Here is a 15,907-nt window from a genome sequence, read left to right on the forward strand (position 1 = left end):
AAAGCTAAGAGAAAAAGCTTATAGGTTTGGAACAGCCAGCAAAGAAACTGGTTTTGTTTTATTTTGTTTTCTTTCCCCTGTTGGTGTTCCAGGAAATGGGACTTTGCATATTCTTTGTAAATAAACAAAATTGCATCCAAAAATATCTGACTATTACCAATTTCTCCTTCTAACTGGAACAATCTATAAAACACCAAATTTTTGGCTAGTTACTTGAGTGAAAGGAGGTAACAATTGTCTGAGAGGAGGAGAGTGTACTGGGCCAATACCCGGTTAGTATTCGATAAAGATAAATCAGACTGAATGCCTGGGGGTTTTGTAAAATCATAGAATGAGGAATCAGTGTGGAAATGTTTCAGTAGTGAGTAGATGAGTGGAGCTTGTGAATAATACAAATACCCTTAGGAATATTAATTTTTAATAAAAGCGTTGTTTGTTTCTCAGTATATTTTTCTAATTACATTTGGAATAGCTAGCGATAACTTACATAAAATGCAATTATAAAATCATAGTTGATTATTAATTCATAATTTTAATATTTTATTTAAAAAAAAGCAGAATAGATACCTGGAACACTGAGTTGTTGGCTAGAGGCATTCTCCACATTAGCATCTTGCAGAATATTTTTAAAACATCAGTTTCCCTCACAGTAAACTTAAGTTATTAATGAGGAATATGCTTCTAGTGGTTCTTGGGTGGGGAGAGAAATCAGTGACTACTGACATGTGCCAATTAAAATCTGATTTTCCCAGGCCTACCTAAAATGGGAGTCAGTGTGCCAAGAAGTTGATGGAAGGGCTCCATTTGGAAAGGGACCCTGTGGAAGGTTTCAACTAACTTCAAAATTAATTTCTTATCACCATCATTAGTTCATAAACCCAAACTATTACAAACATTTGGGGCATCAGCCGTGATTCCCAGGGTTTGCCTTACACAAGAGCTGTATCCTTTCTCTACTGGGGATAGAGAAATGTACTGGAGAAGCAATTTGTGCTACATTCATACTAAAGGAATTTATAGATTCTGCAATGAAACGAGCCTCCCTTTACATGAGCTGGATATATAATTGGTTGTCAAGCCCTACTCTAAATCCTTTAAGGGCCAAACCCTGCTCACTCATTGAAGTCAACAGGGCTACTGGCATGTGGAAGGTGAACAGATGTGGTCCTGAAATTACAACACATCTGCAAAATGGGAATAATGATACTGACCTCCTTTGTAAAGTGCTTTGAGATCTACTGATGAAAAGTGTTATATAAGAACTGGGTATTATTATTCTGGCTTAGATGTGAGGGTTTTTGCAGAGAATATTGGAAAAGCTTACGCTTGGGCTTCAATGACTACCTCTTGCATGCGAGTTGGTTGCAGATAATGTTCTTCAGTATTTCAGCCTTGCCATTCTTTTAACCTTCAGATACAGAGCTACTCAAAGAAAAAAACCACAGCCTCTTCTAACTAAATTATCTCCATGTATTCATCTGCCATTATGTTAATGCAATGCGAAGCTCAGCAGATGGCACAAAGTAAATTATGCGGGGGGAGGAAGGGAAAGCAAAATTGACCTTTTGAGGACTTACTGTTATTCCACAGCATAGTTTGAAAGAGAAAGTTTCAAGTCCTGTTTAAAGTCATTTTAGGTGATGTAAAGGGAGATAGAGTAGGCACAGAGATGACAATATTAATGCTCCTGGGGGTTGAATGTTTGTGATGTTATTTACCTGCACATTTGTTGAAAGAGCCCAGCGTATCCCGCACAAACACTCTTCCCAGTGCGAAGGACATCCTTTGGCTCACAAGACCGCTGGCCTTTGTTATGGAAGCCCACAACATGGTATTCTGGAGAAATGAAGACAAAGTAAAGTTCCTCCAAAAGTCTGGGGCAAAGGGATTGATGAGCAATAGAAAATGTTTAGATTATTTTCATCTCCAAGAAGCACAAAGAGAAATGATCTGTAGTAGGAGCTGTACAAAGATGTTTCCTCTGTAAATGTCTGCTTTGGGGTCTCTCTGCATGCATCTCCTAAGGCACGAAGTTGCAAACCTAGGCTCTGATTCTGCAGTCAGATCCAAATGATCCAGATCCAGACACTTATTTCTGTGCAGAGCCAATGTGTCTCCTTAGGGATCCACCTCCACACAGCTCCAATTGCAGGATCATGGCAGTCAAGGGTAAAATGTAAAGTCCTCAGGATCAGAGAAAAATCCTTGAATGTATATAATCAATGAAAAACGGGGAACAGCTTGTTGTGAGTGCGTCACACATCAATGTGGGTAGAGCTGGGTAATTGTCAACCTTTCCATGGCACCAAAACTATTCACAAGTTTGGATCAAATTTGGCAAATTTTTGCCCTCCCAAAATAGATTTTTTTTTAAAAGTCAAAGTAATTCATTTGAATCATTTTGAAACAAATCTGTTGAAAGATGTTTTGTTTAGAAATTTATATATATAATGTGAAAAACACTCAAACTAAATGAAACACTGAAACCAATTAGTTCTGGATCATTTTTGGGTGTTTTTCCCTTTTGTGTTTTTTGTTTTGTTTTTAGCCTGAAAAATGTTAATTTTTTTTTTCTTTTTGGTTCAGCCACCAAACTGTAAAATCAATGATTTGCTCAGCGCTAAATGTGGGCGGGGAATTTATAGTTTGAGCTGCAGGAAATAATATTTTCAAAATAAATACAAAAAAAGAAACAAAGGAGGGTTTATTCCAGGCAGAGCTAGAGAAAATGGCCCAGGAAAGCTAATTTTAATACCTAGTAACCTTGACTATGGCCATACGTCTTTATAAAATATGAACATATTTTTCTGACAAAGGGCTAAGGAGTGCCATCAGCATGCTTGTAACATTCCTCCTTCCTTGAATGCTGTTCAGGAGAAGAGAGCCTGCGAATGCTGCATAGACTGATGAAATGCTGCAACTTGACTTTCATCTGAAAGACTCCATTAATGTAAGTGCCTTTAAGTCTGCTCCTGAGGGCACAAGAGAAGGAAAGCTCTAGAGCAGTGATTTCCAATGGCTCCTTAGTGATCTGTGGAGCACTGGCTGTTGGGATACAGAGAGAGCTGGTCACATGGTACTGGCTCCTTGTTTCCAGCTGCTAAAGTGCATGAGACGACACAGCTAAAAATACATGCAGTGCTTTTTCATAGAGGGATGATACACAATCATGGACAGGAATGGAGATGGCCCATGCAGTGATGGATGGGAGGCGAGATGTTCAGGAGACGCTCTCTTTTTTAAAATGTGGGCCAAACCATGACACAGTTTGTAACAGCTGCTCTACAGGATCCCCTTTAGAAGAATGAAATGTGCCAATCTAAAGGTCATCTACTAGCCAGAACTTGACACTGATTTAAATTCTGGTTCCAAATTGTAATCCATTGTGTGCAAAGGGGAAGTCGGAGAGTCTGCCCTCTTGCATGCCCATCACCAGGGAGGGTGGAAAGGGAACTGGGACAAAGAGCTGTGAAATAGGGTGGTGGGAATAGCACATAACAGTGCATCAGAGATATCCTAAGAATATGAATGGGAATAAATGGATTCCCAGGTACTATAAATCAAGCAAGTTGTTCTGATGGGATCTTCAGTTATAAGAGCATTTGTTAGTTTTGTCCTACAATGAATCTCAGAACAGAGAGAGTGATTAAAAACTTTATAATCCATCTCTTCCCAGCCTCCTCCTTGTTATACAGAAGAATCCTCATCTTTTACTAAATTATAGTATTTGTTTAACATGTGAGATGTTCTCCTACACTTTTAGGAGGATGGACTCTATGATCAAATACAGCTATTCGATCTCCATACTGTATGATTTTAATTGGCATAGCTATGTATAAACATGTCAATTAAATAGGTGCCTGAATTATTAGAGGCCCACTGGAATGCACTGTGGTAGCATGACTCAGTTTCTCTGTTTCATGAAATGCTTAAAAATAAGCAATGTATAAATAACAGGCATGTCATCTAAGAGTGAATATAAGAGGGGTGTATGAACCCCACACTGATTCACTGGGGTCTCTAAGAGCCTGAGCCCAGTTAGGCAACAGGGTGGCAGCTGGAGGGAGCTAAGCATAATTGGTGATCAAATGCACCTGAGAAGGAGCACAGCGCAGTGGGGAAAAGGCCAGGGATGAGACCTGGGAGAGGTAGCTGGGAGTTTTATCTTCAGGACTAAAGGCAGCAAGAAATTTGGGAGGCCTTGAGCCAGAACCAGAGGGTTCTGAGCCAGGAGGAAGCCAGGGGCCAGAGCTAGGTTGTCCTGAACCAGGAAGAAGTTAGAGGCAGTTGAAGCCCCAGAGGCAGTAATGATAAAACATAAAGCCACTTGTATTGAAGTTTGAGAGGCTGCAGAGAGAGATGAAAAGGAACTGTGTAGTGCCTCTCTATGTAATAGATGCCAGAAGGGCCTCCCCGACTCTATTTTAAATGTCTTGATTTGTAAGCCAATCTCATGTCTTTCTGGGGTTTGACTCATAATTTTTGAACAAGTGGAGTTGGCAGCTACATTATTTATTATGATGCCAGTTGACTGCACAAATCTACAATGCATATTTTAAAATGTAATTCAGGTGGAGTTGAGGAAAACGTTTTTTCTTATTTTAAGGCAGGTTCAGTTCAGTAGAACTTCAGAGTTACGAACACTTTGGGAACGAAGGTTGTTCGTAACTCTGAATAAAATGTTACGATTGTTCTTCCAAATGTTTACAACTGAACATTGATTTAATACAGCTTTGAAACTTTACTATGTAGAAGAAAAATGCTGCTTTCCCTTTATTTTTTTTTAGTAGTTTGTTTAATACAATACTGTATTTGCTTTTGTATGTGTGTGTATGTCCTGCTACCTGATTGTGTACTTCCAGTTCAAAATGAGGTGTGTGGTTGACTGGTCAGCTCGTAACTCTGGTGTTCCACTGTATTGTGCAGTTTTTTGTACCAGTGGTAAATCTACTTTGAACCACTGAGGACTGGGAAACTCCTGCTCTGGTGGTGGTTACTTCTTGGCATGGGTGGCTGCAGCTCATTTGTTGCCAGAAACAGACCTTTACTGCACATTCTGTGTTCCAGTATGAACAGGCTTCATGCTGAGGTTTTTAGTTACATGTTTTCAGTAGAAGAATACATTTGGTCTATAAATCTGGGTGAGAGAGAGGGAGTTAAACATGCCCTTCTCTTGGGCCCTGATCATGCAGGCAGCTAGTGCCACTGACTTCAATGAAGTTGTGCAGGTAAGGATTGCTTATGTGCTTTGCAGGGTTAGAGATGGGTTGCAGACACAGGACTTAACTTCCTGGCAAATTAAACACTTAAAGAATCACACGCATGTTACAGAAAGTAGCTGGAAAAGAATGTTTATGACACCTTGTTGAGCATGTACGCTCTATTCTGCATGTCTCTATCCACTCGTGAAATGCTTGTGCGTATGAAAAAACAGAGGAGCCCACTGTTTGTAAATGGCTGTCATCTGCCTTATTAGTTCAAGGCCAGAGTCTGTCCAGCCCATACTTGTGTGGTCCACGTAAAGGTCAGGCAGAACTGCAGCCCCTAGTAGAGTGGGGAGGGACAGGCACAATGTGAGATCATGGCTTTTCTCTCTCCTTTCTCCCCCTGCCCCTCAGAATAAATATGTGCGAGCTAGCAGAGCTGGCCAGCACCAGGGGAGAGGCTACATGTCACAATTGGGGCGGGGGAGTGATAGCTCAGTGGTTTGAGCATTGGCCTGCTAAACCCAGGGTTGTGAGTTCAATCCTTGAGGGGGCCACCTAGGGGTCTGGGGCAAAAACAGTACTTGGTCCTGCTAGTGAAGGCAGGGGGCTGGACTCGATGACCTTTCAAGGTCCCTTCCAGTTCTAGGAGATCGGATATCTCCATTAATTTATTTAATTTTATAATTTATCATGGTCTTACTGATGTTACAACCTAGCATTTTTGATGCTGCAGTCACTGGCATGGTGGTGACTTGTGCTGTGACATCTCTGAATAACTCAGGTGGGAAACTCAGACTTGTCACGTAGGAGGAAATCACTGACACATCACCCTGGTGGAAACTGGTGGTGACTTGTGCTGTGGCATCTCTGAATAATTCAGGTAGGAAACTCAGGCTAGTCACACAGGAGGAAATCACTGACACATCACCGTGGTGGAAACTGGCAGGGATGGGAGAGGAAGTACAGAAATATAGATAGACGATAGCCTCTCAATAGAGTTCTGGATACTGACAGCAGACTTTATTTATCCAGAATTAATTGTGGGCTCCCCTTCTCCTCCCCCTCATGTGCCCCCTACAAACCTATTCACAACATGCAATCACAATATAATGAGAGTGACAGCAGCAGCATTGTCTGCCAAATCTGTGGGAGTCCAGGATCTCAGCCTACCTATGTGATGGCATATCCACATCCAAATGGCTCTGACTTTCTCCAGATCAGTCCAGGCTTCTCGGAGCAGGACTTTCACCAGTTCCTCTATGCTGTTCTTGACACTCACCTGTTTTTGTACGGAATAAGATTAGAGGGTTCAAGTGAGAAAATACTAGGAGGTAGGACGTCCCCCTTTTCTGCCTTTCTGTTGAAGTCATAGGGGCCCCTCTATGACATTGCTTTTGTTTTTGCATGTCTGGCAGCGCCTCTGATCATTTCTGCACAGCTCTCGATGGGCAGTACCAGCACCTACTCTGTAACAACTGTCTTTTGAGTTTGCTCATTCCCTGATTTATTGGAAACTCTCTTGGTGAGAGACTTCAATGCTCATGAGACTAGTTCCTTTTCAATAGGGTTACCATATCTAATAAATAAAAAAAGATGACCCTCCATGGGCCCTGGCCCTGCCCATTTCCCCACCCCTAGCCCAGCCCCAACTCCGCCCCTTCCCCGCCCTAACTCCGCCTCCTCCTCCCTCCCACTCCCAGCCACGTGGAAAGGGCTGCCCGAGGCTACCGACTTCACGGTTTGCCGGGCAGCCCCCAGATCCAGTGCCCCCGGCCGGCGCTTCCCCAGCGCAGCTGGAGCCCGGGAGGGGAAGTGCCCAGCCGGGGGCGCAGGGTCTGGAGGCTGCCCGGCAAACCGTGAAGCCAGTAGCGCTCGGGCTTTGGGCAGCCCCTATGCCTCCGGACCCTGCGCCCCCAGCCGGGCACTTCCCCTCCCGGGTTCCGGCGGCGCAGGGTCTGGAGGCACGGGGGCTGCCCGAAGCCGGTAGTGCTCGGGCAGCCCGGCTCTTAAACAGAGCCGAAGAGTCGGGGAGGAGCAGAGCCGCCGCAGCCAGAGGCTCTGCTCCTCCCCTGACTCTTCAGCTCTGTTTAAGAGCCGAGCTGCCCAAGCGCTACCAGCTTCGGGCAGCCCCCGTGCCTCCGGACCCTGCGCCGCCAGAGCCCGGGAGGGGAAGTGCCCGGCCGGCGGCTGGGGTCCGGAGGCAAGGGGGCTGCCTGAAGCCCATAGCGCTCGGGCAGCTCGGCTCTTAAACAGAGGTGAAGAGTCAGGGGAGGAGCAGAGCCTCCATTTTCCCGGACATGTTCGGCTTTTTGGCAATTCCCCCTGGACAGGGGTCTGACTGCCAAAAAGCCGGACATGTCCGGGAAAAAGAGGACGTATAGTAACCCTATTTTAAAGGCAACGCAGATTAGGATTATTGTGGGCCAGACATATTTAACCTTCATGGCAAAGATCAACTTTTCATCACAGAATAGCCACCCTTACCAACCAGTCAAAGGATCTTATGCTTATCACCACCTTCACAAAGCATATTTTGCTTTTAGATCCACACACACACAAAATCTTCATCGATGTCACTGTTCGTTGTAAGAGCCAATAGTCATATCACCACTGGTATTCCCCATCATCCCCTGCACACACTCTGATTTCTATTGTCTCTTAACAAAACAGCTATGTGTTTTTTTTTAAACTTGAGCTTCATAGAATCATAGAATATCAGGGTTGGAAGGGACCTCAGGAGGTCATCTAGTCCAACCCCCTGCTTAAAGCAGGACCAATCCCCAACTAAATCATCCCAGCCAGGTCTTTGTCAAGCCTGACCTTAAAAATCTCTAAGGAAGGAGATTCCACCACCTCCCTAGGTAACCCATTCCAGTGCTTCACTTCCCTCCTAGTGAATAAGTTTTTCCTAACAGACAACCTAAACCTTTCCCACTGCAACTTGAAACCATTACTCCTTGTTCTGTCATCTGCTACCACTGAGAACAGTCTAGATCCATCCTCTTTGGAATCCCCTATCAGGTAGTTGAAAGCAGCTCTCAAATCTCCCCTCATTCTTCTCTTCTGCAGACTAAATAAGCCCAGTTCCCTCAACCTCTCCTCATAAGTCATGTGCCTCAACCCCCTAATCATTTTTGTTGCCCTCCACTGGACTCTTTCCAATTTTTCCACATCCTTCTTGTAGTGTGGGGCCCAAAACTGGACACACTACTCCAGATGAGGCCTCACCAATGCCAAATAGAGGGGAATGATCATGTCCCTCAATCTGCTGGCAATGCCCCTACTTATACAGCCCAAAACACTACTGATGACTCATCTGAAGTGATGGAAATTCAAAGCTGTAAGTCCACATTGACAGTGATTGATATTTTTGGTCATACTTTTTCCTGAGTAGGCTATTCCATAGTTGAAATGGCCAGGGAAAGGTATTTTCAGTGTAGTTTTGTGGCAGAAGTTCTGTAAGCCTAGGTCAGACTGAAGGACATCATCACCTCATTCCCCTATGGAGCACCTTGGTCTCCCAGGGAGCGAGCTCCTGAATGGCTGAAGACAGTGTGGTCTTGTAGGAAGACTGAGTTAGATGAGACGTACCTTTGATGCATAGGCATCCAGTTTCTCAAATTGCTGCAGGTCTAATGTCATGGATTTCAGACCGGATTTGTCCCATGGATATGCTGGAAACAAACATGGAACAATCATTCCAGAAAGGAGAGGCTTTGTAACTGGCCAAACATAAGAGCAAGAGCAGTCAGCACAGTCTCCCACCCACTGACTGAACTTGCTGTGTGTGCATCAGATGACACTTGAATGGGACCCTCCTGGTTTGTAGGTATCTGCTTTATCAGTTCCTCCCATCCAAGCCAGTCAGATCTGTATAGGGTGACCAGATAGCAAATGTGAAAAATCGGGATGGGGGTGGGGAGTAATAGGAGCCTATATAAGAAAAAGACCCAAAAATCGGGACTGTTCCTATAAAATCAGGACATCTGGTCACCCTAGAACTGTAGTATGCACGTCTAAGCTGGGAGTTCCTTTTTGCATATTTTGCACAACATAAACTGCACAAAAAAATCTGATAGTAAAAATAGGGTCTGATGTCCAATAGGTGCCCAATCTGATAACACTAGAATATCAGGCCTAGAGGGATCAAATAGTATTCATCAAGAGCTAGCTTCTGATATCCATAGGCCTCAAGTAGTCTCAGTAAAATATATGGCACTGTTTGCCTGATAAAGGCTCCGATCCTGCAAAGCACAGGAGTAACTTTACTCATGGAAGTAGTGCCAGTGAAATCAATGCGGTTACTGCTGTGAGTAAATTCACTGATACATATAAGCCTTTGCAGGATTGGGATTTAAGATTCTACTCAGCAGGGGAAAGGGAATAAGAAATTAGCCCTAAATTTATGACTAGTATAATATTTTCAAATGAATTATTCTAATATCTCCCCCCTTATTTCACCAAGTATATACATCTGATTGAATATTCCACACATAATCACTTATTCAATGGATAGCACCCCAAAATTCATTTGAATAGTGAACAAAAATCTTTTTTTTTTTTCCTGCAACCACCACTAAGCAGGCCATTCTAGCAAGTCAAAGCTACAAGAATCCTGCCCTCTGCGATACTGGGATTAAGAGATTCTTCCAGATATTGCTTTATGGCTGTTAAATTGCAGGGAGGCAAGAGGGAAGGGGGAATAAAAAAAGATAAGAGTTTAAATTTTTATTGTGTGAATTCTGAGTGCCAATAAATAGCAAGGGAACTGCTTAAAGTGTAAGGGTTGGTAACTTCAGCAACCCAGCTGTGGTGGCATGAAGAAAGACTAGGTTATGTTACCAAATGGGTGGAGAACCAGGGATGTGGAACTGTTACTCTATATGTATTGCTGTGCCGCTGGAGGTGAGAGTCATCTGTCAAGAGCAAGGACTGAACCCGTGACTTCAGGATCACAGAAGCATGATCCTTTACTGCCTGAGCTGAAATACACAGCTCTTACAGCCTGCCTGTATTAGTCTGATCAATCTTTATCTGTGGCCTAGGCACCACTAGAGGGGGATGGAGCACCACATTGAGCAGACATGAGTGGTTACATAGAGAGCACTTGTTAGCTCCCATCTGCAGGAGCACCATCAATGGGAGGCAGGCAGGAATGACTGTCCCCAGGCCATCCCAGTCATGCAGGGGCTGCCAGAACAGGCTGCCTTCTGTGAGGTGATGTGTGAGTACAACCCCTTCTGCATTAGGAGATAGCTTCATCTGCTACTAAAGTGCTCTGTGCAGGTTCTAGCATCAACACTCCCAACGCTGGGATAGCTGTTATCTCAGACATTGGCTTGTTTGCTGCAACCTTTGACTCCTGCAAGTGGAAGCCATAAGACCATCCTTCAGGATGGATGGCCGCAAGTAGAACTCAGTGAGACCTCTTAGTGGACTCGTTTCTAGTCCTTTGGGGAACTGGGGCGGTCTCCTCTTGGCTCTGGTTTAAGGCTAAGAAGTAAACTGGTTTCCTCAACCTTAGTGGAAAGTGTGCTCCCAAGCTGGATCTGGTTAATGGAAATGTCTCTGTTCTCAGAAGCCCCCACCCCCCCTGGCCAATTACGTGAGCAGAAATCTCTGAGCCTGGATTCCTCAATATTCCCCCAGACTTAGTTCAACAGCCTTCATTGTAATGGGAGAGCCAGCCAGTCAATTCAATCACAAGCAACAGGCATCTTCTGTTACCTACTGGGCCAAATTTGCCTAAAACAGTGTGGGAGTGCACATCATCTGTTTCTCTAACAGGCTTGTTTGTTTATCTACCTTTTCATTGAAAAGGGGCTATTACAGTGACCTAAAGAGAGATAAAGCAGATTTACACATTTGAAAGGTTCTTATTCTATTCAGCTCTGAAAATTACATCTTGCCTTTTGGGAGCCGAATGCGTTTTTAAAATTGGTTATCAGTTTTCGTCTTTGTCAGGTTATAGCTGCAAAGGCTCCCCACAGACACCGAATCCACAATAACTCATGCAGTCCGACACTATTACCTTGGCAGTTAGAAATGTGTAGCAGGCCCATTTGCAAAGCAGACTTCTCAGTTATGTTGCACATGCAGTCTGTCTAAAACACGCATGACATTCACCAAACGATCCTGACTTCGAATCCCAGACAATACAGCGTGCAAAGCAAAGTATAGTTAGTGACAGAAATGAAATCATTCATTTGCTGTCACTGTACTTCGATATAGTTGTTTTTAGCCAGTACCACATCATTTTTGTGATCAGCGTGAGTCCTATTTCTAAAACCGAATGTGTGTCCCGTTGGGGGTGCTCACTGCAGTGAGGAAACTATGCTGTGCTAATCACAGAAAGCTACAATACAGTAGATAGTTACCATGCAGGTCTTTTCCACCAGGCAGGGGCACTCTGCTCTTCCCGTTCTCTTGAAAACCTAGAAGATTGCCAAAATTGAGGTGAGATAAACAGTAGAGAAGTAGAAAAGGGTAGAGAAAGTTAGTGTGTCTCTGTGGAATACATGGAGGGTTGAAAGACAGGCTTTTATTTCCTTGTCTTTAGCCCTATGGTTCATATCACATTGCATACAGCCCATGAGGGAGGGATGGAAGCAGCACAAGATAGAAATGAGTAGAGAGCGCTTCCCCTCCCACCAGTCCTATGACCATGAAGGTACCAGATAGCACATTCACAGTCAGATGTCTTCTATAGTAGGCTGAAGGCTGGGAACATTGTGCTCCATCTTGCCAGCGAGCCAGCCAAATGGCTCACTGTATGGAAGAAATTCAAGTGTGTGTTTCGGCGAGATCTTAGCTTATGTTAACACCTGCAGCACAGTTATTAAATGATACCTTCCCAGAGCGAGCTACAGATCAGCTGGAGCATGTTTTAGGGGTGATGCAGCCACCAGAAGGTCACCAAATGTGAGATATCTGTAGTTCTGGAGGAGGCCCCACCCCCACAAAGAAAAGGATTTTGTTCTCACTACCAACTGCTCCTCTTGATACAAGACCCAAGAGCTGGCAGAGCACAACCAGCATCTGCCCAGCAGGGAGTCTGGGCACATATCCACCTCTAAGTAGCACAGTCATCATCTGAACTCAGCTGCTGGCAGCCTCTCCAGTGCCCCAAGAAGGCAGGCCCTGTAATGGGAGATGTTGGGCCAAACTTATGGCTGGAGCAACTCCACTGAAGCTGGACTAGTGTTTCCACTCTTACAAAATACGCTGTAACCAAGCAGCCTCACCTTTGTTATCCAGGCCTGTCAGACTGGGCAGCTTGCGGACTCCTGCAATAACCCCCAGACAGAATTAGTCAAGAGTTACCAGTGGAAGAAAACTCCACCCGTCATCCCGGTAACCTGTCCCTAAACACCTCTGTGAGTACCACAGGCTCCATCCCATTCCTATTAAAGCCCATGGAATGTCTTAATTTGCCCTCAGTGGGTTCAAGCCACAGATGCACTAAGCATTTTCTCCTTTCCTCATGGAGGCTGCCACCCAGGCATACTGTCCTGATCAGCCCAGTTAATCCTGTTATATTGCTCAGAATGTAGAGGGTGCTGGACCTCTATCAAGGCTACTTCCAGTCAGGAAAAAGTGCATCTGTTCCTCTCTTTAACTGAGTCTAGGTCAGCCTATGTCTGCTTTGTGAGCTGGGAAAATATTGAACAGATGGACTTGGATTGCCATTTTATTTGCTATTGGGTACTACAACAGTAATGGTACCTTACGTTTCAATAGTTCTTTCCTTGAAGAATTCCAAAATGGTTTATCCGGTGTGTTCAAAATTCATGTACACCCTTCCAGCCTCAATGATCTGCTGGCTTCAAAGGGTGTAAATAAGGGTAAAATGTGATAGTGTCTGACTACAGAAATCACTTTGCCCACTACTAAAATGCAGCCACCTCTGGGGCCAAAATACAGGTGCCATTCTGCACCAATAGCACTACGCAACAGTCCTGGCAAGGAATAGCATTACGCAACAGTCCTGGCAAGGAGAATACACAGGAATCACATAGGAATGCTTGAGATTGATTGTAGTGGGAGTGGCTGATCTAGCTAAATTGTATAGGCCTTTCCATTTCAATCCTCCTGTTTTGGGTTGTGCATAACTTTCTGAAACTTTCAACTATTGGACTGAAATTTCCCATTTGGTCTTCAAAGCTGAAACTTTGTTTTGTTTTAAATGTAAGTAAAAATGGTTTAGGTTAATCCATTTTTAGGTATGAGGGATTTGAAAAGGGAACCATACACTTATAATATCTTTTTTTTAAATTATTTTTTAAGTTATAAAGCAGCTGGCGGTTGGAAACTTAAATGCGGCATGGAAGTAGTGGTTACTGAGGAGAACTGTCATTGGGTGTTCCTGTGACCGTTAGTTTGCATTTGACTGAGTTATGAACTTTGGAAAATCACACTTTGAGCAGTGTCATCTTTCCGTTACTTTCATCATTGATATGCACAGACAATAGGTTTAACACTGTGGTAACCAAATGAGCCCCTCTTCTCCCTGCTCTCTAGTGCAGCTGATATGCCATATCTTAGCTGGCCCAAATGTTTTAAAACAGTGATGTACCTTTCCCAAGGGAGAATTTCTTGAGCAGCTGTGGGGTGGTATTTCTAGGATGTACCTCGACAGTCACATGAGTTCCTGCAACGAACAACGAGTAGGAAGTGGGCAAGGAATGAAAAAGCAACTAGCAAGTGAAAACATATAAGACTGAAAATATCAAAGATTACTCTTCCAAGTGAAAACCACCTTCATTAATATTGTACCAATACGAAACTAACTCACAGGGCCTCCACTTCTGCCTTTCTACGTTAACATCCCTCTTGTCCAACCTTCCCTCCCCTGCCTGTTTCTTCTCTATTTGAAAACCAGAATGTTCTTAGTGGGCTGGTGCCTCAGTGCAAACGATTTGTCCACATGCCTACCATGAAGATATTATTTGTTCTGTTATTTTTAAATGAAGTGTACAGGTTTGCAGCACTATGGACAGAAGAAGAGGCAAAACAGTGAAATAAGCAAATCAAAAATGATCCTATGCACTTCAGATTCCTGGTGTAACAGATATTAAAACATTCCCCGGCCTCTCTCCCCTTAACAATGAATTGGAAACGGAGTCAGAATTCTAGGAGTGCATATCTTGGTTTGAAGATGGTGTTGTGTTGTGTGTTTCGATTAAAAAACTAGAATGATATAAAAGTAACATTTGCAGTGGTTTTGTAGCCGTGTTGGCCCCAGGATATTAGAAAGACAAAGTGAGTGAAGTAATATCTTTTATTGGACCATCTTCTGGTGGTGAAAGAGACAAACAAAGAGACAAGCTACACAGAGCTCTTCTTCAGGATTAAATGGATTAAAAACTGGCTAACTAAGGACTCAAAATGTAGTTGTAAAAGGGGAATCATCATCAAGTGGGTTTGTTTCTAGTAGGGTCCCACAGGGATTAGGTCGTGGCCCTACTCTGTTTAACATTTTTATCAACGACCTGGAAGAAAACATTAAAATCTTCGCTGATAACATTTGCAAATGATACGAAAATTGGGGGAGTGGTAAATAATGAAGAGGGCAGGTCACTGACTTAGAGCAATCTGGAACGCTTGGTAAACTGGACACAAGTTAACAATATGTTTCCATACAGCTAAATGCAAAAGTATAAATCTAGGAAAAAAGAATGTAGGCCATAGTTACAGGGTAGGGGACTCTGTCTGGGAAGCAGTGACTGAAAAGGACATGAGCCACCAATATGAGACTATGGCCAAAAAAACTAATGCAATCCTGGGATGCATAAACAGGGGAATCTCGAGTGGGAGTGGAGAGCTTATTTTACGTCTGTATTTCGCACTGGTGTGACTGCTGCTGGAATACTGTGCCCTGTTCTGGTGCCCACTATTCAAGAAGGATGTTGATAAACTGGAGAGGGTTCAGAGAAGAGCCATGAGAATGATTAAAGAAGTAGAAAACATGCCTTATAGGATAGACTCAAGGAGCTCAATCTATTTAGCTTACCAAAGAGAAGATTTAGGGATAACTGGATCACAGTCTGTAAGTAGCTACATGGGGAGCAAATATTTTAATAATGGAATCTTCTATCTAGCAGAGAAAGGTCTAAGATGATCCAATGGCTGGAAGTTGAAGCTAGACAAATTCAGACTGGAAATATGGTGTAAATTTTTAATGATGAGAGTAATTAACCATTGGAACAATTTACCAAGGTCATGGTGGCCTGTTCATCCCTGCCAATTTTTATATCAAGATTGGATGTTTTCCTAAAAGCTCTGTTCTAGGAATTATTTCGGGGAAGTTCTCTGGCCTTTGCTGTACAGGTCAGACTAGATGATCACAATGGTCCCCTCTGGCCTTGGGATCTATGAAGATCAATAATGGTACAATAATGACCTTGCAGGAAAGCATTATGCTGTACTGATCATGCAGTATTGTGACCTCAGGGCTCAACACTCAAGATTTAGGCCAGAGTTACACTATAAACATTGCTGACATAGCTTATTTCAGCCGTCAGGGGTGTGAAGAGGTGTGGCAACAAAAGCCCTTAGTGTAGACAGCTGTACTTTTGCTGGTATAGCTTATTTTGCTCGGAAGGTGGCATGTGCTGGAATGAGTTCTACCAGCAAAGCTGCACTTGGTTGGTCTGAGCAGTGTCCTCACTAGGAGTGCTGTGCTAGCATAGCTATACTAG

The 15,907-nt window shown here is 43.6% G+C and overlaps 1 protein-coding gene across 1 annotated transcript in view; it reads right to left on the reverse strand.

The window, feature by feature from the left end:
* The window catches only part of KY (kyphoscoliosis peptidase), a 45,100-nt gene that overhangs the window by 10,411 nt on the left and 18,782 nt on the right, over nucleotides 1-15,907 (reverse strand). The window contains exons 6-11 of the mRNA XM_054040240.1: nucleotides 13,783-13,857; nucleotides 12,452-12,493; nucleotides 11,585-11,641; nucleotides 8,799-8,881; nucleotides 6,378-6,486; nucleotides 1,719-1,836 (exon numbers count right to left, since the gene is read on the reverse strand). Coding sequence (XP_053896215.1) covers nucleotides 1,719-1,836; nucleotides 6,378-6,486; nucleotides 8,799-8,881; nucleotides 11,585-11,641; nucleotides 12,452-12,493; nucleotides 13,783-13,857 — 484 coding nt within the window. The remainder of the gene's footprint in view (nucleotides 1-1,718; nucleotides 1,837-6,377; nucleotides 6,487-8,798; nucleotides 8,882-11,584; nucleotides 11,642-12,451; nucleotides 12,494-13,782; nucleotides 13,858-15,907) is intronic.

The sequence above is a fragment of the Malaclemys terrapin genome, chromosome 9 (assembly GCF_027887155.1).
Source record: "Malaclemys terrapin pileata isolate rMalTer1 chromosome 9, rMalTer1.hap1, whole genome shotgun sequence".
Classification (NCBI taxonomy): Eukaryota; Metazoa; Chordata; order Testudines; family Emydidae; genus Malaclemys; species Malaclemys terrapin.